The sequence below is a fragment of the Dunckerocampus dactyliophorus genome, chromosome 6 (genome assembly GCF_027744805.1).
Source record: "Dunckerocampus dactyliophorus isolate RoL2022-P2 chromosome 6, RoL_Ddac_1.1, whole genome shotgun sequence".
NCBI lineage: Eukaryota > Metazoa > Chordata > Actinopteri > Syngnathiformes > Syngnathidae > Dunckerocampus > Dunckerocampus dactyliophorus.
In genome coordinates, this window is record NC_072824.1 from 10,583,019 (window position 1) to 10,605,901 (window position 22,883).

At 43.7% G+C, this 22,883-nt stretch overlaps 1 protein-coding gene and 1 long non-coding RNA gene across 2 annotated transcripts in view; one reads left to right on the plus strand and one right to left on the minus strand.

The window, feature by feature from the left end:
- The window catches only part of LOC129182904 (uncharacterized), a 21,774-nt gene extending 14,802 nt beyond the window's left edge, over positions 1 to 6,972 (plus strand). Inside the window, exons 7-8 of the long non-coding RNA XR_008570717.1 lie at positions 3,115 to 3,191; positions 3,295 to 6,972. This is a non-coding gene — a long non-coding RNA (uncharacterized LOC129182904). The remainder of the gene's footprint in view (positions 1 to 3,114; positions 3,192 to 3,294) is intronic.
- A 1,808-nt stretch (positions 6,973 to 8,780) lies between these two features.
- LOC129182903 (aminoacyl tRNA synthase complex-interacting multifunctional protein 1-like) lies at positions 8,781 to 14,665 on the minus strand. The gene is made up of 4 exons (XM_054779557.1): positions 14,621 to 14,665; positions 13,749 to 13,869; positions 13,537 to 13,650; positions 8,781 to 9,070 (listed from the first exon to the last, which is right to left on the minus strand). Exons 2-4 carry the CDS (start codon positions 13,852 to 13,854, stop codon positions 8,940 to 8,942), a joined length of 351 nt encoding a protein of 116 aa, XP_054635532.1. The 5' UTR covers positions 13,855 to 13,869; positions 14,621 to 14,665; the 3' UTR covers positions 8,781 to 8,939.
- Positions 14,666 to 22,883: the final 8,218 nt, after the last annotated feature.

Here is a 22,883-nt window from a genome sequence, read left to right on the forward strand (position 1 = left end):
TTTAACCTTTGCCTTGTGGGCAAGCAGGAAGGAGAGACGATGCTGAGAGATGTGTGTGTGTTCTGAGCTGCTGTCTGGTGGCCGCGTTCAAAAAATAAAGTTGGCAGAAGCAACAGGAGAAGTTTCCTTCTTTGCTTCGGAGCTGAATAACACTGACAAGTTAACAGACTAGTAGCGAACGGAAAAGAAGACGGCTTTTTTGTGTCGAATACAGAAGATGAGGACTTTGATGGATTTGTGGATGAGGATTGATCAAAAATAACATGACTACATTCTAAAATACTTCAATTAAGTGCAACCGAACTCAGTTTTGCTCCCGCTGGCTTTTTAAAAACATATGCTAGCATGGTTTTAGCGTGCAAGCAGTATTGTATTGTAACGTCGTCGGGAGTACGTCCTGTTCCCAGCCTACTTTGCGGACAGAGTATTTTCCTAAAGGTCTTGGGGATCATCAAGATGTTTTCTGGCAAAATTGAGACGAGCCTTAATGTTCTTTTTCTTCAGCAGTGGTTCTCATCTTCAACCTCTGCCATGCAGGCTGTTTTTGCCCAGTGTTTCTTATGGTGGAGTCATGAACACTGACCTTAGCTGAGGCAAGTGAGGCCTGCAGTTCTTTGGATGTTGTTGTGGGGTCTTTTGTGACCTCTTGAATGAGTCGTCGCTGCACTCTTGGGGTCATTTTGGTTGGCCGCCCACTCCTGGGAAGGTTTACCACTGTTCCATGTTTTTGCCATTTGTGGATAATGGCTCTCACTGTGTTTCGCTGGAGTCCCAAAGTTTTTTTGTCGAATACAGAAGATGAGGACTTTGATGGATTTGTGGATAAGGATTGATCAAAAATAACGTGAGTACATTCTAAAATACTTCAATTAAGTACAACCCAACTCAGTTTTGCTCCCGCTGCCGCATGCATGCTAGCGTATGGTTTTTTTTTTTTTTTTATTGTAGCGTCGCTGGGAGCACGTCCTGTTCCCAGCCTACTTTGCGGTAATGTTTTGGTGCAAATGCTCTTAGAGTTACATGTTTGACCAGGAAATAGCAAGCTCAAAAGAAGACGGCTTTTTTATGTGGAACAACTGACAGTTTGTGTGGATCTTGTGAATGATTGTGACTGAGCTAGGACTCAGTAATTAAAGTCTACACACGACGGCTTCATTGATTGAAAAACGAAACTTTTTCGTGCATGAAGCTTCTACTTGAGTTGGTAATTTGGCTGCTATATGCAGTCAGATATTGACCAAGGGAGACAAAATGGGTGGCCGCTGGCCGCGTTGGACAAGTGACTGCTATACACAGGGTCTATAACATGTAAATTTGCTGGGGGGGATTTTTCAGTGGCTGCTATAGGCAGATGGCCGTTCTATACAGGTGGCCGCTAAGACAGGTTTGACTGTATTTCACTTTTTTTTTTCTCATCGTGATGAAATCCATTTTTGAGAGTAGCCATTGTTTATTACAGGTAAGGCATTTACTAGAAGCTTTCATTTAAACTAATGTGTTTTAATCATGTTTTTTGCCCCTTAACTGTTTGCATGGTAAATAATGATATGATTTAATAATGGTTAATGAATTACTATATATATATATATATATATATATATATATGCACTCACACTCAAAATCTTTATGAAAGAAAAAGTATTTATGGCCAAATGCTGTTACAAATTGCAAACCGAGCAATGTGTGTGTTCACTCATATTAAAATGGACAACTTGAAAGTGATGTGTTGTCTAGTGGTCGCGTGCTTGCTTTTGGGAAAGTGCTTATTTGCCAAAAAAGGCAGTTTGTCTGGACATTAAGCGGCAGCGTGATGATGGCTGCTGTTAATTCTATTTTGAGCACATGGTACTCACTTGAGGTTTGTGAGATTTACAATTTCTCTCTCTAGCCTTTAAACTAAACACTTGCTGCTGAATGTACCAGCAGAGTGGCTTGTTTTTAAATTGACTGGTTTCGGCATCCACCACGCTAAACGGAGCATGGACAGATGTGCGGTTGAATGTGGTCTACTTATGGCAGGGATACCGTTGCTGATCCGTAACAAATGTTTTTACAGTGTGGAAAGTTAACAGAACGTTTAAAGATTGTGGTTGCACCCCCAAGCGGTTCGGTACCTCTAAACCTGGATCTGTTCTTCCACAGGGGCCGATAAAGTAAAGTCCATGACATAAGCGGTTGTTGACATAATAGCTTCGTAGCACCCTTTGAAAAACCTCTTCACAATAGGTTTAGGGATTTCTTGCAACACAATCACAAATGCTGAACATCAAAAGCTTACCTCTTCCCTTCTAATATGGACATATCCTCATCTACAGGATGAGTATTAGGACTCATTAGGAAGATGAAAACACTATTGAAATCCTTCAAAAAAGTTGGATATTTTCATTTGTCACCACCAGAATAGCTTGCCGCCGCCTTTATTTGATTACGCACACACCCTTGCCCGCCACTTCTTATTCAGCCACTTCATAGGTCGCCACACACTCACCATTCATGCGGAGATCCGTCTGAATCTGCTTCCACACTTTCTTCTTGGGGTTCAGCTTCTTATCGGGTTCACCTGCAGTAAAGCTCATTTTCAGACATGGACAAATTAATGTCAAAATAATTATAATTACTAGTTACTTTCCGAAAATAAAAAATAACAGAATGACTCCTTGACTCCATGTTTGTCACATTTGTTTCAGATCATCAAACAAATTTAAATATTAGTCAATGACTACACAACTGAACACAAAATGCAGTTTTTAAAGTAAACTAATTAATCACACCGCCCGAACTTTGCTGTAGCGTTCCTGGAGCGGTGAAAAAAATTAATCAACGTTCGTAACCGCGCACAAAATGAGAAAAAAATCTAAAACACGGGCGTTGTCCTAGCGGTGCACCGCTGAAGCCGGCGTTGCTTTAGCGTTGGTTTAATGGTGACGCGAGTGTTGATAGAGCGGCGCATGCGGGCAGGTGGCATCCTCATGAAGTGCTGGAAGGCTCGTGGATCCTCATTCCTCAGCTCCACCATCAGCTTGTCATACAGTCCATGTTCAGACCTTCTCAGTATCCACTGTCTGACCCACACTACTCTGTCTCTCCTTCTTCTCTCTGTTCTCCTGTCAACAGCTTGTTGCAATCTCAGGAGGTTCTGATTCTGCTGCTGGACGAGTGCGCCAATCATTGCAAGTCTCTCAGCATCCATGGTAGTAGTTTTATTGTAACTTTGAGCAAATTCGATATAACTGAGGTCTGCACTCAACGGCTATTCCAAATGGGCTCCTGGTCCATTTCTCCCCGTATTTATAGCCAAATTCTGGTCCCCCTCTGACACCTCCATACCAACGCCAAACCGAAGTTCATCACCGCAATGGATCGCTGCTTCAACGCCTGACACCGTTCCAGCAATCCCGTGTCTGCACATAAAACGCTTACTACCGCTCCACCAAAGTTTTGTGCAACGTTTAATCACCGCCCGGGCAAAGCTGGCGAATCAGCAGTGGTCCAGCGTTCAAGATTTCTGCGTTGGCGTAGCGGACCCAAGCGTCCACGAACTTGCGTCTAGCGGCGCCAAACTGACTGACTGGGCGTTGTTGGAGCGGTGATGAAGTTTGCCATGGCGGAAGATTGCCCGCTCCCCGCCACTCGAAATATTTTGTGCAGCTCAAAACTTTCGGAGCGGTAGGAGGGACCATCAGCGGTGGCCGAGCGTATACGGCATTGTCTTAATGGGGGCCAACTTCTGTCAATCGGTGGTGAACGGCTACGAGCGGTGATTAATTTTTTTCACCATTCCAGGAACGCTACAGCAAAGTTCGGGCGGTGTGACCGGGGCTTAAGGAAGAAAAAAAATCCAAACCTACATGGCCCTGTGTGAAAAAGTGATTGTTTCCTAAGCCTAATAACTGGTATATATGGTCAAGTTTTCTCACTATGTTGACTTAAATTATGAAGCATGATTCCGCACATAAATGTCTTAATGTCTTATTTCTTATTGGAAGCTTTCTATAGCAGCCTGAGTGGGCATGTGAACCAAGGAGTCTAGAGTTAAAACAGGAGCGCCGATCGGCATCCACTTTCATACTATGCCCTGCGCAGATTTGGCCGCTATTATGGTGCGCAGAATCCAGAAACTATGCATTGAAAACATGTCCTCAGTACACTGCTCAGCTATTAATTGCTCTAATCGACGGTCCAAAAGCAGTGGCGGAGTTACTGAGTGGCCAGTGGTGTCCGGCCACCCCACTGGCCTTCTAGACCACAGGTGTCAAACTCAAGGCTCGCGGGCCAAATGTGGCCCGCGAGAGCAATTAAATAGGTCAAAAGCGTGCTTTGATGAAAAACTACATTTCTCACAATGCCTATCGACTACAATACGAAGTGATGGCTTACTGCCACTAAACGGCAGTGTCTCCACATCAATGCCAACGAGTTGAATTGACAAATAATGATCCCAAAATGTCCAGGGAAAGAAAAGTTGACACTAAAGACCATTTCAAGAAAGATGGGAAGGGGGGGTACTTGTCTGTGCTTCAAGGAGAAAGACTGGTATGTCTTTTCTGTTACGAAGCGGTGTCGGTTATTAGAGTACAATCTGCATCGGCATTTTGACACTAAACACGGAGCTAAGTAGGCCAAAGCTAGCCTTCAAAAAAAGCAACAAATTGCCCAAGAATTAGAAGGCAAACTGCGGTTGCAGCAGAGTGTGGTCATGAAATCCACAGCCAAAAACAATGCGGCAGTGGAAGCTAGCTTTATTGTGGCTGAAGAAATTGCCCACGCTTCCAAGTCTTTTTCAGAGGGAGCGTTTTTTTGAAGCAGTGCATGCTGAAGGTCTGTGATTTGGTGTGTCCCGACCAATTACAGACTTTTAAAAAATATCAGTTTTTAGGTTAGTTACTAACCTAAAAACTTGACCAATATACTGAGTCAACTTTTATTTTGTAATTTTTTGTTGATTACATATTATATGTAGCTGCTGTTGCAATTATTTAGTATTTGCAGGTATTATGTTTGCATGCAGACAAATTATTGTAGTCAAACCATCAGTTGGATGCAAGACTGTGTGCAGCCTTTTTTTTGTAAAATGCTACATCTGTCATTCATGTTGTTAGCAGCTCACAATTGTTGATTCTATTCCATTTTAACTTTGACATAAGCGTTTGGAACAAAGTTAATGTCATCACTTGTGTTTTATGCTATTTTTCTTAATTCACTTGAATAGTTTGATCCTTGACTGATGGAGTCGTGTGGGTTTCATAAGTTGATGAATTCAAATGATTTATGTTATAACTGAGCAACAAGTAAAGATATTTTTTTCTATGCAACTGTAATGTTTGTCACCTGAATAAGTAATACATGTAGAGTTATTTAACATTAAGGAGTTGTTACGCTTATTTTACATTGCATTCCATTACATTTAGTTTTATTTATAAGTTACATCTGGCCCACTGAGGACAGCCATTATGTCGATGTGGCCCTAAGTGAAAATGAGTTTGACACCCCTGATCTAGACAATTCAGGTATCAGCTTATTGCCACCCCTATGTGAGTAATGGTCTCACCTTGGCCACCCCAATGAAAAATTTCTGGCTCCGCCACTAACTATTGGGGCAAAATCTCAATATACAGTAATGCAGTATAACGGTAGACCTGCACCATCCACCACAACTTCAGTAATAACATATACAAGTAGTCGAATTATTACATTCTGACAATGAAAATAAAAACTGAGCATGTAGAAGCTTAACCAAAAGTTTTTTGTACATACAGTACAGATCTGGAAATTTGACAATGTTGAATAACTTCCTCTTGTATGCCGTGCCAACAGGGCCTTCTTCACTAAAGGATACACTCGGAGGATTTAACTGTGATCACTTGTTCAACAGGGCAGTTATGGTTTTGACATGTGCTGTGGAGAATCTTTTTAGTAACAGGTGCAGATGCTGCGCGAGTAATAAATTGAAGCTTCCCTCCAATGTCATCAATACATCACATTGAATATACAGTCTTATTCTGGGGTGCTCAACGCTATTTTCAGCCTGCGAGCTACTTTTAAAACGAGTCCCAAAGATCTACCTCCTACCATAATATATATCTAAACGGTAAACTTTTATAAACTGTTGTACTAAATACTCTAGGAACTAAATACTAATGATCAATATGTCACATTCACAGTTACAAAGTAGCATAACCTGAGTACCGATAATGTCAGTCAAAATAGCTATGTAGTGTTCATTAGACACACGGTTCATGTATTACAACCAGTTAGCATTTGCTATCAAACATTACCGATGTGAAATGAGAATGATTATGGAAAAGACAAAAAGGCACTGCAGGTGAAGTCAAGGCAATATATTAAAAAGCCTTTAGCAACGGGCACATTTTCCAATGCATCATAAAATAGTTTAAGAAAAGGGAAGAGTAGGGAAAAACGTGATTGTATAGTGGAGTTTTTTTTTAACTTTTTAGATATAGGCATCTGGCCGCTGACTTAGTTTATCCATAATAGAATTAAGAAAGATGAAAGTTAAATCTGTGTGTGGTTTCAGACGTGACGTTCACCATTGCCGCAGGGCAGCAAGAGCGAATCAGGAGGGGAGCTTAATGTCAGCTGATTGATGTCATATGACATCTACATGGTGACGTTTATGCAGTCGACCCCAACTACATTTGCGATCGACCGGTAGCTTGCGATTGTAATGGCCACCCCGGTCTAATTTAAGCAATAAGGAGCCAGGCTCAACAATAATCTCGACTTAAGTCTTCACCCTCTTAGGACAAATGTTTCATCAGAAGTAACTTCTTTCAAACTACTATCCTTTGTTACCTCTGGAATACAGTATTTTTAAAATCTTCAATGCAATGAGGATTGTGCTTCCTACTTTTGTGTGAGGCAAAAGGTGAATATACACTGCTCAAAAAAATTAGAGGAACACTTCAAAAACACATCAGATCTAAACGGGGGGAAAAATGATCTTGAATATCTTTCCTGATAATAAGTGGGTGATGTATTAGTAACAAAATGATGCCACATAATTTGATAGAAATAAAAATGATCACCCTATAGAGGGGGGAAATCAAAGACACCCCAAAAATGAAAGTGAAAAAATGATGCAGCACACTGGTCCATTTTGCCAAAATGTCATTGTAGCAACTCAAAATGATTCTCAGTAGTTTGTGTGGACCCCACGTGCTTGTACGCATGCCTGACAACGTCGGGGCATGCTCCTAATGAGACTACGGATGGTGTCCTGGGGGATCTCCTCCCAGATCTGGAACAGGGCATCACTGCGGTACCTGGACGCATGGAGGAGATTCCAGGAGACAGGTAGTTACTCCAGGAGAGCTGGACAGGGCCATAGAAGGTCCTTCAACCCTCAGCAGGATCGGTATCTGCTCCTTTGTGCAAGGAGGATCAGGATGAGCACTGCCAGAGCCCTACAAAATGACCTCCAGCAGGCCACTGGTGTGAATGTTTCTGACCAAACAATCAGAAACAGGCTCCATGAGGGTGGCCTGAGGGCCCGACGTCCTGTAGTGGGCCCTGTGCTCACTGCCCAGCACCGTAGAGCTCGATTGGCATTTGCCATAGACCACCAAAATTGGCAGCTACACCACTGGTGCCCTGTGCTCTTCACTGATGAGAGCAAGTTCAACCTGAGCACATGCGACAGACGTGAAAGGGTCTGGAGATGGCGTGGAGAACGTTATGCTGCCTGCAACATCATTCAGCATGACCGGTTTGGTGGTGGGTCAGTGATGGTCTGGGGAGGCATATCCCTGGAAGGACGCACAGACCTCTACAGGTTAGATAACGGCACCCTGACTGCTATTAGGTATCGGGATGAAATCCTTGGACCCATTGTCAGAACCTACGCTGGTGCAGTGGCACCTGGGTTCCTCCTGGTCCACGACAATGCCCGACCTCATGTGGCTAGTGTATGCAGGTAGTTCCTGGAGGATGAAGGAATTGATACCATTGACTGGCCCCCACGTTCACCTGACCTAAACCCAATAGAACACCTCTGGGACATTATGTTTAGGTCCATCCGGCGCCGCCAGGTTGCTCCTCAGACTGCCCAGGAGCTCATTGATGCCCTGGTCCAGATCTGGGAGGAGATCCCCCAGGACACCATCCGTAGTCTCATTAGGAGCATGCCCCGACGTTGTCAGGCATGCGTACAAGCACGTGGGGGCCACACAAACTACTGAGAATCATTTGAGTTGCTACAATGACATTTTAGCAATATGGACCAGTCTGCTGCATCATTTTTTCACTTTCATTTTTGGGGTGTCTTTGATTTCCCCCCTCTATAGGGTGTGATCATTTTCATTTCTATCAAATTATGTGGCATCATTTTGTTACTAATACATCACCCACTTATTATCAGGAAAGATATTCAACATCATTTTCCCCCAGTTTAGATCTGATGTGTTTTTGAAGTGTTTTTTTGAGCAGTATATTATTCGTGCTGTAGTCAGTCTTTAAAAACACAATTATGTTTCTTTGCAGTTAAGTTTGTTTTTTCAGTTGAGTCCTGAGGTGTTCAAAATATCACTTCTCTGTTGTCGTGAAACTATACAACATTTTGTATTCGGTCGCTCCTATTGAGCGCTGCTGTTTGTTTTTTTTAAATGATGATTCACAGCTGCACAAAATACTTTTTAGTTGGGGGGGGGGAGGGGGAACTCATCAACACCTGATATGAGAAATGTTACCAGATGAAATGAGCTTTTGAACAAAAAGATGGTTGCATCTGGTCGGCTGCTTTAAAAGACGACAAAAAGGTCACTTTTAATAGCTTCAATGTATATCAACAAACAATGAAACACAGCACACAACGTGTTACTTGATGACATCAAAAGCCTATTTTAATGGCATGTAACGACTTCAAAAGGATTGTTAATGTGCAGTCCATCTGTCAACTTTTGTCCTCCAGCTTCATTTTGTTGTCACTCGAGAGAGGTATTGGCAGCGGCGGCGGCAGAGGTGGCAGAGGGTGCCGGAGCAGCATGCTGGGGAGGAGTGGCATTGGATGAGCACTCGATGCCGCCTTCGACTAATGGCACGGATACATCCAGCCCTGTGGCAAAGGAAAAAAGATTCCATCATATGACTTTTGACAATCACAAGCTTCACAACTTTAAGGTAAGATGTGTAGCGAAGCCTTAGTTGTATGTGTGGTGGGCATGTAGACATGGTGGGCTCATCTAGCTAGATGTAGGTCAGAAGCGGTGTTACGTCCATGAGGAAGGAGGTTTTTCCAACATGACGTCATAAAAACATGGAAATTCAAAAGCGCTAAGTATTACGATACCAATATTGCAGCCTTGAGTATCGGTGGATACAAATATCAGTCCAATCCAATATCAAATCATAATTACTCTATTTTTTAAATGAATGCTGTAAAACCATTAAAAATAAATCATTTTGTAGTGTGGAATGTTAGAAAAGGCTTGATCATGTAATATTAACAAAACCAATAGAATAGTCAGCAACAGTTGGTATGAGAAAAACTCACTTTCTCACGCTTTCTGATTGGGGAGGTGGGAGGAGGAGGTTTGTTTTGCGAGGCTGAGGCTCCTGATGCTGTTTTCTGTGCTGCCGCTTCAGATGTGCAATGGCGTTGGTTGTGTTGAACGCCGGGGACTTGTGCAGGGCGGGTTTTGTACTTGGTTGTGATGAGCACGTGAGCACACACTTATGATCAAGTGGGCTATAGGCACTGAGCGTAGTCCCGAATAGACTACTTTAGGAGTTTCCGAAGTGCAGCCCGGGGGCCATTTGCAGAGAATTAAGCCAAAATATTATGGGAAAAAAGTTGTATTTTATGAGAGTAACATTGCAATATTATGAAGAAAAAACATTTTAGTAGGTGAAATATTTGGAAAAAAGAGCCAAGTTGACACTAATTTTTACTAACAGTCGTCCGTTGTTTATCACGGTTAATTGGTTCCCGACCCGACCGCGATCAGTGAATTTCCGCAAGTAGGATTCATTATTAATCAACACTATTTTTGTAGTTACAGATGGCCACCGCTAGCATGCTTCCGAGCTAACTAGTTAGCCCAGGGGTGGGCAAACTCGGGCCTGCAAGCGTCTTAATCCGGCCCACTGGGCATTTCCAAATTCCTGTTTTCAAACCTACTGCGCCATGTGGGCACAACAACAAACCCCATGCCAAAATAACACCCATATATTGGGCATGCTGGGTAGTTTGTGGTACCCTTTCTTGCAACATTTTTCCGTGTTTGTCGCATTTTTGCTAGATTGCAAAATATGTTCAGGATGTTGTCGAGAAGTAAACAAGGAGGCGTTAACATACTCGTTCATAGTTCATATTGTTGCAGCTGGACTACCCAGCATGCCTTGCAGGCACTTGACAATAAGTTTTAAGTTATGTGTTATGTTTAGCACTTAATTATTGATTTATGAGATGCATTAACTTGCTATGGATGTATTGTGTTTTCGTTTCGTTGAACCGTGAGCAAGTATGTCGCAAGTATGATGCCCCTCACCCCCGGGCCAAATTTTCTAAACCAATTTGGCCCACGAGTCAAAAAGTTTGCCCACACCTAGTTAGCCTCTTCTACTTCTTCTAAACTTCAGAAATGTGTTTCCAATTGAAGAAGGACAAAAAAGCCCAAAACTTGACACTTGAACCATTTTTCAATCAATCCCAGCCATGGCATGTCTGTCTCACCAGGGGTGCTACTAGGAATTTTGGGTTCTGTGAAAAAAAATCAGGACTGGGCCCCCGTAGGGCAGCTGTGGTCACTATACTGACCATGGGAGCTATTTTTATGCTACTTGACTCACTAGTTAGATACATCCATCCATTTTCTATGCTGCTTATCCTAATTAGGGTCGCGGGTATGCTGGAGCCTATCCCAGCTGACTTCGGGCGAGAGGCTGGGTACACCCTGGACTGGTCGCCAGCCAATGGCAGGGCACATATAGACAAACAACCATTCACACTCACATTCATACCTATGGACAATTTAGAGTCACCAATTAACCTAACATGCATGTTTTTGGGAATGTGGGAGGAAACCGGAGTACCCGGAGGGGAGAACATCCACACACGGGGAGAACGTGCAAACTCCACACAGAGATGCCCAGCGGAGATTCGAACCCAGATCTTCCCGATCTCCTGACTGTGTAGCCTGTGTGACTGTGTGCTAACCACCGTGCGGCCCTAGTTAGATACATGTTGAGTAATATTTATTTTTAGAACAAAATGACAGACTAACAAACAAAAGGTCACATGGTACGAACACAGGTTGTTTGCCTTTGCAGGTTAATACATATACCATTACACCATAATGGTTTCACAGCAAACAGTGAAACAGTGAAATCTTTTGTTCTATTTTGTTATTGGTGACAAAGCGGAATAAAAGGTGGGCGGTCATATGGATATAGGGGTGGTTGCTCCATATGGAGGTTTACTTTTTGTCAACGTGGAGTTAACCTTTATTGCCAAAAACACATAGAAGCCAAGATTGTTTTGGATGGTTTTAAGACTAGGGAGCGATATTTAAACCGCGATATAGCAAGGGACAACTATATCACTAAGATGAGATGCACCTTTTTCTTGAATATATATAACTTCAGAGCATTGCTTTACAAACTATCAAAGTGGCTCTTGCATCCTTTCATTTTTTAGTACCTGTATGTGGCCCTCTGGACACCCCTGGACTACATACATGTACAGTGCTGTGAAAAAGTGTTTGTCCCCTTCCAGATTTCTTGTTTTTTTTGCAGGTTTGCCACACAAATGTTCCAGATCATAAAACAAGTTTTTCAATTTTATTATTGAGGGAGAAAAATCCAAACCGACATGGCCCTGTGTGGAAAAAGTGATTTTCCCCCGCCCGCTTTAACTTAACTGTGGTTTATCAGACCTGAGTTCAAGTGGAAAAGGTCATAAAGCGGGACCCCAGTGAGCCACAGTGAGAGCCATTATCCACAAATGGCGAAAACATGGAACAGTAGTGAACTTTCCCAGGAGTGGCCAGCCAACCAAAATTACCCCAAGAGTACAGCGACGATTCATCCAAGAGGTTACAAAAGACCCCACAACAACATCCAAAGAACTGCAGGCCTCAACTTGCCTCAGTTAAGGTCAGTAGTGTTCATGACTCCACCATAAGAAAGACACTGGACAAAAAGGGCCTGCATGGCAGAGTTCCAAGACTAAAAACCACTGCTGAACAAGAAGAACTTGAAGGCTCGTCTCAATTTTGCCCTTTGGGAAAACACTGTGTGGTCTGACGAAACAAAAGTTTAACTTTTTGGAAGGTGTATGTCTCATTACAGCTGGCGTAAAAGTAACGCCGCATTTTGAAAAAAGAACATCATACCAACAGTAAAATATGGTGGTGGTAGTGTGATGGTCTGGGGCTCTTTTGCTGCTTCTGGACCTGGAAGACTTGCTGTGGTAAATGGAACTATGAATTCTACTGTCTACCAAAAAATCCTGAAGGAGAATGTCCGGCCATCTGTTGGTGACCTTAAGCTGAAACCAACTTGATTTCTGTAGCAGGACAATGATCCAAAACACACCAGCAAATCCACCTCCAAATGGCTGAAGAAAAACAAAAAAAAATAAAGTCCTGACCTGAATCCTATTGAGATGCTGCGGCATGGCCTTAAAAAGGCGCTTCATGCTGGAAAACCCTCCAATGTGGCGGAATTACAACAATTTCGCAAAGATGAGTGGGTCAAAATTCTTCCACGGTGCTGTAAGACACACTGCAAGTTATCGCAGATGCTTGATTAGTTGTTGCTGCTAAGGGTGGCCCTGTTATTAGGTTTAGGGGGCAATCACTTTTTCACACAGGGCCATGTACTGTAGGTTTGGATTTTTTTCTCCCTTAATAAAAAGTTTCATTTAAAAACTGCATTCTGTGTGCAGTTGTGTTGTCACTGACTAATATTTAAATTTGTTTAATGAGGCATCACCGTGTGGAGTTTGCATGTTCTCCCTTTGTGTGCGTGGGTTTTCTCCGGTTTCCTCCCACATTCCAAAAGCATGCATGTTAGATTCATTGGTGACTCTAAATTGTCCATAGGTATGAATGTGAGTGAATGGTTGTTTGTCTATATGTGCCCTGCTATTGACTTGCAGCCAATCCAGGGTGTACCCCTCCCTCGCCCGAAGTCAGCTGGGATAGGCTGTAGGATACGCCCGCGACCCAAGCGAGGATAAGCGGCATAGAAGATGGATGGCTGGATGGATGGTCTAAAACATGTAAGTGTGACAAACATCCAATAAAAATACATCAGGAAGGGGAGCAAACACAGTGCTGATATTGGACAGTTGGATGCAGGCCGATATTGTTATCATATCCGACTGATCAATATCAGATTGGGACATCCCTAAAAGGCGCTTCTCTCAAAAGTGGAACAAACAAATGTACATGATATGATGTGTCTTTCTCACGTTTGAAGTTCCTAAACAGGCTCTGGGGACATACAGTATATTTAAGTGTCAATGGAGCCTGTTTTTACGACAGCTACTTTTTACTACTGAGAAGTCTACTTTACCTTCCCTCTTCCTTTCTTTCTCCAGCAGCTGTTTTTTCAGTTCATCAATGTCCTGCTGCAGTTTGGCATTCTCCGCCAGCAGTTTCTTCTCCTTTCTGAGGTTGGCCTGGATGGCTGCAAGGAGGCAATCTCTTGTTACTTTCCAGGAAAACCACGTACTTTAGGAACTACAACAAACATACTACAGAACAGAGGCTATACTGTGTACTTACTGGCATTTTCCTTGAGCAGCTCAACATGTTCTTTGAGGTACTCAATGAGCATGTCAGCCTCAGCTGTTCTCTGCTCCAGCATTGCCAAAGGGTTGGGACTTGACATCTTGATCAAGGAAGCCTGTAATGGAGATATTCATATTACTGTAGTGTGAACAGCTCGAGAATCAGTGCCAAAAATCTCCCTAAAGATGTGAATTAGACGCAATATGGACATTTTGGTAACGTTAATTCCTTACTTTAAACCTAGTTGAAGCGGTCAATTTCATTTTTCAAGTAATATAAAAGTGCTTTTATTTCATTATTTTGTTTTCCTTCCGTTAGGGCTGAGTGATGTATTGATATTTTTCATATATCGATATTTACTTTAACCACGATATCAAAAACAACCATATCGTTCATATAGATATAGACTGGATTTGTGTGCTCTATCTCCCTCATCTCTCTGCACTGTGTGTGAGCTCCCGAGTATTTAAATAAAACTCTGCAGGTGACATGACTGGGGAGATGTTTACGCTCTAAACATGTCGCATTACAACATGTGACTTATAAGCTTGAGATGTGGTATCCTTTGATGACACTTTAAGTGCTTCATAAAAGCCACTCATCAATGAATCGTTAGTTGTACTGATTGTTTTCCAATAGTTTAGATAACTAGATGTAGTTGTAAGACACCACACCATGTTTGCTATATATTCTGTCAAGTTCATAGACGGTTACACAAGAGTTCAGCCATTTACCTCGTTTTTCCCCACTAAACACATACACACAATGCAGATTCAAATGTGAACGTAAAGACAACCTGTGCTATTAAAATCGGTGTATCTGAAGAGACCGAGGCAGAACAAAGCGCCAACATGTTAACAACTTACAGAGGCAGACAAGCTCGGACTCCTGGCCAAATAAACACCGGTGTGCCCAGCCCCTCAGAGTGACAGCGGGGTTGGACAATCAAATGTTAGCAAAAACATGCAGAGCCAATTGATGAGTTCGTGGGCGGTCTAAAAGGAAACAGGCTTCAACTTTAGTGGCTATTTTCCGCTTCCTCCTAGTTGATCTTTCTCAATTTCCATTAATGTTGCATAACATTGTAATGCGCAGAAATAAATAAAGAGCTGTCCATCAGTTGGGACAAATAGTAGCCGGGGTTTACAGGTTAACAACATCATGTCATGTCAAGGATGTTTTAATTCATTTATAACTCATTTGACTAACTACAACACTGAATTAATAATGTAGGTTGCAGCCCGTGAAAGATGCCCATCTGGCGACTTTCAAATTTTTTGTTTCGGCTTTTCCCCATGCTGTCTGAGCAATGACCTTACCCTCACCCCTAACTCCATCAAAACTCTGGGATGCTTCCAAATCCTAAAGACCATCACCCACCCCAGACTGTGCCGGTATGTGGATATCTCCAGAGGAAAGCATGGCAGGACTTGAAAGCCTATTTTTATCTTTGATGTATGTACAAGTCTCATTAACCTGATCTTAAATGCATCATAACTGAGATCATTGAAGTGGGTGCAGACTTATACTGAATATGAATTAATGTTGAGTTCGGCAGAAGTCAATAGCAAGCAAGAAATGTAACAGCAACTTTAATACGATTTTTGAGTAAAAATAACAGTTTAAACAAATTATGAATATCATTAAACTCACTTATCTTCAGGTAGTCATCATACCTTGCTCCAGAGGTGATGCTCAGGGTTCTTTCCACCCAAGTGATCCTTCCCACAATGAAGCACTGCAACCCTCGGGACCCGAAATGGATGTCTGGTCGCTGGCACTTTTGCTCTTTTGATTGTGTCTAATTACAAATCTTGATGATCTTGATTTGTCAAGTTTGCGGACTCACCCAACTTTTGTGTCAGGATCGAAGGCTGCTGCACAGCATTGACATAAGTGAAAGACTGAAGTTCACTCTAACTCTCGGTGAGATTATATTCTTTTACCTTAGAAGCTCTTGTGGGCTTTGTGAGATGTCTGCTGTGATGTTGTGTCATTTTACGAGGATGTATGGATGACATCGTCACTGTCCTCGCTGAGGGACATGGTTGCCTGGAAACCATCAAGGTCGTCTTTAAACCTCATAGAATCATACTATATGAGTATGAGGCTTTTCATAAAAGCACAATAATACCTAAAGCTTGGGCTTTTTTCCCTAAAATATGCTAAAATCTTGCAAGAAGTCTTGCGTGATGCCATGCATGACAGCCAGGGTCTCAAACTCCAGATTTTTGTGCTGATTGAACTGTATGTCATTTGAAATCCTCTTTTAAATAAACATATTTTAGAAAGTTGTCTATTGACTACATTTTTACAGGAGCTGCCCGAGAATGATCAGGAGCTACTATGGAAATGCTTGACCTTCCTTCCTTCCTTCCTTCCTTCCAAATGGTGCATGGGTCATTTTCCGTTTATCAAAAAATTAACTGACTGTGGAAACTTGACACTGGACCATAAGCAACGTGGATTCTGTGCCTCTCCTCTCTTCCTCCAGACTCTGGGACCTTGATTTACAAAGTGATGTGATGGTTTGGGCCTGGCCTGGGAACACCTTGGTGTCCTCCCTGTGGAGCTGGAGGAGGTGGCCGGGGATCGGGAAGTCTGGGCTTCCATGGATCGAAATTAATCTGACGCAAGACGCTAAATGCGTGCAAAAACTGTCAAAATCGTGCAGATTTTCCATCTAAGACGAATTATTTTGCGTTTGATCGGGTCAGTTCGGTCACGGGAATAATGGCGCAATATAATTTGCGAAAACCAAATTGCGCTGGAAAGTACGGTATTACGGTATTACGGCCATGGTGCGTATGAAAGCAGATCTCTGATTGGTCGTGAGACATATTCCCATCCAATCACGATCTGTGGTGCAGCAGATCGTCTGTTGCTGTTGGAAACCAATATGGTGGTCCTGCTGCTGTTTTAGCTGGCGATCTGCAGACTGAACACGATGATTACTAAGTATTTTGCCAAGGCGGACTCAGGTCACTCGGAGCGGGACAACAATAATAACAACCCAGATCGTTCAGATCGTGGGTTGGCTCTTGTGACTGGTAGCAACAGGGTGAAAAAGGAGGCAATACAGCAACACATTAAATCAACACTTCAACGGTCGTTAGCAACCAGGCACGCCAAATATTTGGAAGCAAACAAGAAACCAATTCCAATTGAAGGGCTGATGAAAAAACATTGGAAAAAATTGACAAATTTTTTTGGCCTGAAAATTGCTTCTTAGATGAGCAATTTGCTTGTAAAGTTAAAATCTACAAGCAACAAATTGCTTCCACTGGATTTTGGCAATTTCTACCCCTGGCTTCATACTGAGACTGTTGCCCCCGTGACCCGGACCCGGATAAGCGGAGGAAAATGGAGGGATGTGATGGTTTGGGGTGCCATGTCATCTGCTGGTGTTGGTCACCTGAATTTTCTGAGGTCCAAGGTCAGTGCAGCTGTCCACCAGAAAGTTTTAGAGCACTTCATGCTTCCCGCTGCTGACCAATGTTATGGACATGCAGATTTCATTTTCCAACAGGACTCGGCACATGCACACTGCCAAAACTACCAGTACCTGGTTTAATTGGCCAGCAAACTCGCCTGACCTCAACCCTAGAAAATCTACGGGGTATTGTCATAAGTAATATGAAATGAAATGGGATTTTCATTAGTTTTCAGTTATAATCATCAAAATTAAAACAAACATTGGAAATATATAAGTGTGTGTAATGAATGTATATAATATACACAATTCACGTTTTGAATGAGTAATGACTGAAATAAATAAACTTTTTGGTCATATTGGCCGGTGCCATTTTTTTCCACAATAAAAGCTAATAAAATGATAAACCATCCTGGATTCACTGGTCACCCAGTCCCAGTGAAGGTACATGTTCTGAATTATGGGCGCGTGGTGGACACATATGCCAGAATGCAACCGAGACGCATGCTATTCCTGAACCCACTGTCAGGCTGATAATTTACATTGGACATTGAACGTGTGCTGTACATGGCTATTCAGGCTATTCAGGACATAAAATTATACGCAAATCCTCGGAATTTACAGCTGCTTCAAATTGGAAAATATTTCAGGAAATTGAGCTAAAATGGGTTTCTCCCAGTACCGGTCATTTTATAAATAGACTGTTTTGGCTTAAACGATATAGTCCAAGGATAAAAATAACAACAAACTCTTGAAATTAAGGACATAAAATTGGCCTCAGGTATCACCAGATTGCAGGAAATGAGGTCACTCGGCCACACCTCCCCTTTTTAAAAAAGCTAGATCCGCCCCTGAATAGATATTCACATCAGGAAATCCAATGACCTATTGCATGCAATTTAAGCTATCCCATGTGATATGACTCCGCCAATCAAATCTGCGCCTTCCAGCCACTAAACATTGCCGCTTTAGATACAGAGAGAGACGAAAGAGGAGAGAAGCGAAGCAAAGTATTACGGCCCCCAGGGTCCTCTCGGGGGTGCTGATGGCTGGTTGGGTGACCCGCAGCACCTGTGGCGGCTAGGACATCGGAGGTAATTTAAGACCCAGCTGCCAACTAATCAGTCTCTCCTTCTCCAGTTTGTGAGCATGCTGTAGGTCCTTCTTCCAATTTTGGCTTGGTTTGTTCCATTTTTATTGACTGTAGGTTTACACTCTTCAACATACAGTACATACACATACACATTTCCAGGCATGCACACACTACACTGTATGTACTGATGTTCACTTACATTATTTTATTATTTAGGTAATTGATTTGGTTTAATTTGGTCCAATTTGGTTTAGTTTGCTTTAGTAAAGTCTTGTTTGATTAATCCGGTGTGTCTCTTTTGCTGTGGCCATTGAGCCAGGTTGTACCAGAAGCAAGTGACACGGAAGAACAAGTGAGAAAGAATAGGGTCATGTCCCGCCCGCCCGCTTGCTACTCCCGAATAAGAGACAGAAGACAGCGAGCCGAGTGAGCAGTACACAACCGAAAAACAAATACACTAGGTCCCCAACTTACAAACACAATTGGTTCCAGACGACCGTTCTTAAGTTTAATTGTTCTTAAGTAGGGGAAAAGGTAATATTACCAATGATATAGGTACTACATGTATGTGTATACATATACAGTATATGCGTATGTATGTAAATATGAGTTTGGATGCAGTAGTAATATTAAACGAGGATAATTACTGAAAAAAACAAAGTGATATAATAATACGTAATGATAAATGTTATTTACCTTTGAAGAGGAGTGGTCGAGCATACGTCGTTGGTAGTGGAGGAGGAGGAGTTATTAAAAAGAACAAATCGTTGTCGTGGTTAGACTCTTCTAAAAGAGGTAGTGTTCTGTGGGTGGTGTAGAATTTAGCAGGCTTATTAACTCTTCATAAACTTTAATCACAAGCTGTGCTGTGCAGTTTTTTCCCCCTTTCTGTAACAACCCATCACAGCCCTGAGAAGACTGTGTCATACCTAGCAACGGGGTCAACCACACATCTCCACTAAGATAAAAGCTGTGCATCGTACAGCTACAACTTAGCTTTTCTTCACGTCTCCTCCCCCTGGTCTTCATCGCCTGTTGGTCCCATTAGCAGTGTCACAGTGCCCTCTACTGGTCAAGCATGTGAAATATGGACTTAAATATAAATAAATATGGACTTATAAGGCAAAACACATGAAAATATAGACCAGTCGGCTTGTGTTTGTATCTCTGAATGTTGCTAGTCGGATGTTCGTAAGTTGGGGACTTGGTGTAATAGGGCTGTCAAAAATTGCGCGTTAACGGCGGTAACTAATTTAATTAAGTTAAATTTTTTTTAGCTCCCCACTCTTTTAGAACTTTATTCTGACCTGAAACATCAACAGCAGTGCAATTCCAACACCATGTATGTATCTCCAACTCACACACACGCACACACACGCACACACACACACACACACACACACACACGTCTACTCCGTTCAGCCTCCACACTGCCTCATTGTTACTAGACTACCGCGAGATGCATTCAAGGACAGAAAGACAAAGAAAAACTATTACTTTGTAACTCTTAATGCGGAAGCACAACTTTGCTGCATTTAAGCATGCTCGTAAATCCCAGAAAATAAACTGAAAATGTGCATTAAACTTAGATGTGGTGTCTTTGAAGGCAACCCCTCATAACACGGTTAGTGTGATTCAAATGTTCTGCTACTACTGTATAAAGAACCTCATGTTAGGTAAATAGATTTTCACATGTGCCTTCTTTTAGCTTGATTTAAATTATCAGTTCATTTGGAGCTGTTAATACATACAATTTGTCAGGATTTGCGTGCTGCTCTGCTGCCCTCTCCTTGTCCTCTGTTGCAGCACACCCTCTTCGCCTCTGGGAGCCCTAATTGACGCACCTGCAGCTCATCTGGCAACCTTCTTAAGCAGCAAGCTCGCTGCCAGATTGTTGCCAACCGTGCCAACTCAGGCTCCTCGCTGCAGTAGTCCTCGCCTCCCATTTGTGCTAGCCTTAAACCTTCTATTGCTAATCCTGCCATTTCCCCGCCTGTCTATCTACTGGCGGTGTGAGTGCTTTTCTGTTTAGCCTTGTGCCTGCTTGGTTCTCAGCAGTGCCTTTTTGTGTTCTTGGACGCCTTTTACTCTGCCTGGTTTTCAGCAGCTCTCTTAGTTATAAGTTATCTCTTTTTCCCCGTGTGCATTCCGGGTGATTTTGTGTTTTTGTACTTTACATTTTGTTATTTATTACCCCAGCTTGCGTAATAAATAGCTTTTTCACCAAATCTTGCTCTCGCATCTTGGGATCCGAGTTCCGGCTAACGCCGAACCCTAACAGAACAATCTGGCCACACGCATGGATCCCGCGGAGCTGGACCACTTTCGGTGCGCCCTGTCCCACCATGGAGAGCTACTGGGCGACCACTCTCGCTCGCTGAAGGAGATCATGGAGGTGCTCGCCTCCCTATCAGTTAGCGTGCACTCCATAAACCAACACTTGGAGCGAGTGCCCCCTCCGGGTCACTCAGAGAGTACCGGACCATCCCCCATTCTGGAAGCGGCCGACACGCCGCTGCCTCCAGACACACTCCTCGCGCCATGCCGCAAGCTCAGCATTCCTCCACCACCACCGTTCTCAGGAGAGTCTGGGTCTTGTGAACAATTCTTGCACAAATGCTTTTTGACCAACAGTTCGGCACATACGCCACCGACCAGGTCATCAACCTCGCGGTCCGGCTGGACAACCGCTTGAGGGAACAAGACCAGGAGGAGCGGGATAGAGGAGGAACAAGGGACACGCCCCCATGCCAAATCAGGCCGACACGCCGGGACGGAGAGGATTGGAGTGCCGATGAGACGACGTGGGAGTCTTCAGCTACGTCCACAGAGGAGCCAAAGCAACTTGGCTTTTCCTCCGCGGAGCGATCCCGCCGCCGCCGTCTGCACCTCTGCCTCTACTGCGGGGGGGCTGACCACCGTCTTCTGCGGTGCCCCGACAGACCATCGTGTCGGTCCAAGTCGCCACCAGACACGGACAGGTCGGCGGAGTCTATCACCCAAGGATCGATCCTCAGGGAGGAATCGATAAACTCAGGGAGGAATCGATCCAGCTCACTCGTCTGAGTATACTAACGGGGGATTCATTAACAAGGCGTCACTGCCGAACCTGCGAAGACTCCAGCTACCTGGAACTATTACGGGAGGGGGTAAACAAGTTTCTATTATGGCACTAGTTGACTCGGGGACTGACGATAGCTTCCTGGACTGTAATTTTGCTAAGGAACACGGGCTTGTTAGGGTAAGACTACAGTCTCCTAAGGAGGTACGCTCTCTAGACGGCCGTCTGCTCGCTATAGTAACTCACCAGACTGACTCCCGGGACCCGGAAATCATCATGAGTCCATTTGTTTTAACATAATCCCGTCGCAATCTGATCCTGTGGTTCTGGGCCTAACGTTTACATAATCCCACTTTTGACTGGAGTCATAAAAGGATTGTTACCTGGGGTAACAATTGCTACGCCCGCTGTCTGCGCTCGGCAACACCCCGGAGTTCCTTACCCAAACCTCAGGCCGAAATTATAGACCTGTCAGGAGTTCCCGAGGCTTACCAAGACCTCCAGGCGGTTTTTAGTAAGGACTCTGCTCAAAGCTTGCCTCCACACCACCCTTACGATTGCGCTATCAAGTTACTTCCAGACGCGCCTTTTCCTAGCGCCAAGCTTTATAACGTTTCTGGTCCCGAACAAGAAGCCCTCAAGAATTATATAACCGCGTCTCTAGCTGCGGGTCTTATCCGTCCTTCCTCGTCTCCCCTGGCGGCTGGGTTCTTTTTTGTCTCTAAGAAGGACGGGTCTCTCCGTCCTTGTATCGACTACCAGGCCCTTAACGACATCACCATTAAAAATAAGTATCCCTTGCCGCTAATGGACTCGGCGTTCTCCTCTCTACATGCCGCCAGTTTTTTCACCAAGCTAGACTTGCGCAATGCTTATCACCTGGTACGCATACGGGAGGGAGATGAGTGGAAAACGGCGTTCAACACTCCGTTAGGCCATTACGAATACCTCGTTATTCCATTTGGCCTCGCGAATGCTCCCGCCATATTTCATTGCTTAATGAATGATGTGCTTAGGGACATGATTGGACAGTTTTGCTTCGTCTATCTGGACGACATACTAATTTTCTCTCATTCTCTTCAGGAACACATTCAACACATTTGCCAAATTCTCCAACGCCTCCTAGAAAACCGCTTATTCATCAAGGCCGAGAAATGCGAATTCCACTCTGCCTCCGTCACTTTCTTGGGGTTCATTGTGGAGAAGGACATGCTTCGAGCCGACCCCGCCAAGGTGCAGGCGGTGGTTGATTGGCCTTCTCCTACAACAAGGAAGCACTTGCAGAGGTTCCTTGGGTTCGCTAACTTCTACCGTAGGTTCATCCGCGACTTCAGTGTCAAAGCGGAACCTCTCACTAGCCGCCTAGTGGGCGCCGTCCTCTCCCAGAGGTCCCCGATCGACCAGAGGCTGCACCCATGCGCATTCTTCTTGCGTCGCCTCACACCAGCTGAACGCAATTACGACGTGGGGAATTGAGAGCTGCTGGCCATCGTGCTGGCGCTGCAGGAGTGGAGGCATTGGCTGGAGGACTCAACCCAGCCA

What these genes read in the sequence shown, in the direction of transcription:
- LOC129182903 (XM_054779557.1), bottom strand. Translation starts at nt 13,854, where the DNA reads ATGTCAAGTCCCAACCCTTTGGCAATGCTGGAGCAGAGAACAGCTGAG. An exon ending in GCTGCTCAAGGAAAATGCCA is followed by an intron (nt 13,651 to 13,748) that starts GTAAGTACACAG and finishes GCCTCCTTGCAG; the next exon opens with CCATCCAGGCCAACCTCAGA. An exon ending in GAAAGAAAGGAAGAGGGAAG is followed by an intron (nt 9,071 to 13,536) that starts GTAAAGTAGACT and finishes CCTTTGCCACAG; the next exon opens with GGCTGGATGTATCCGTGCCA.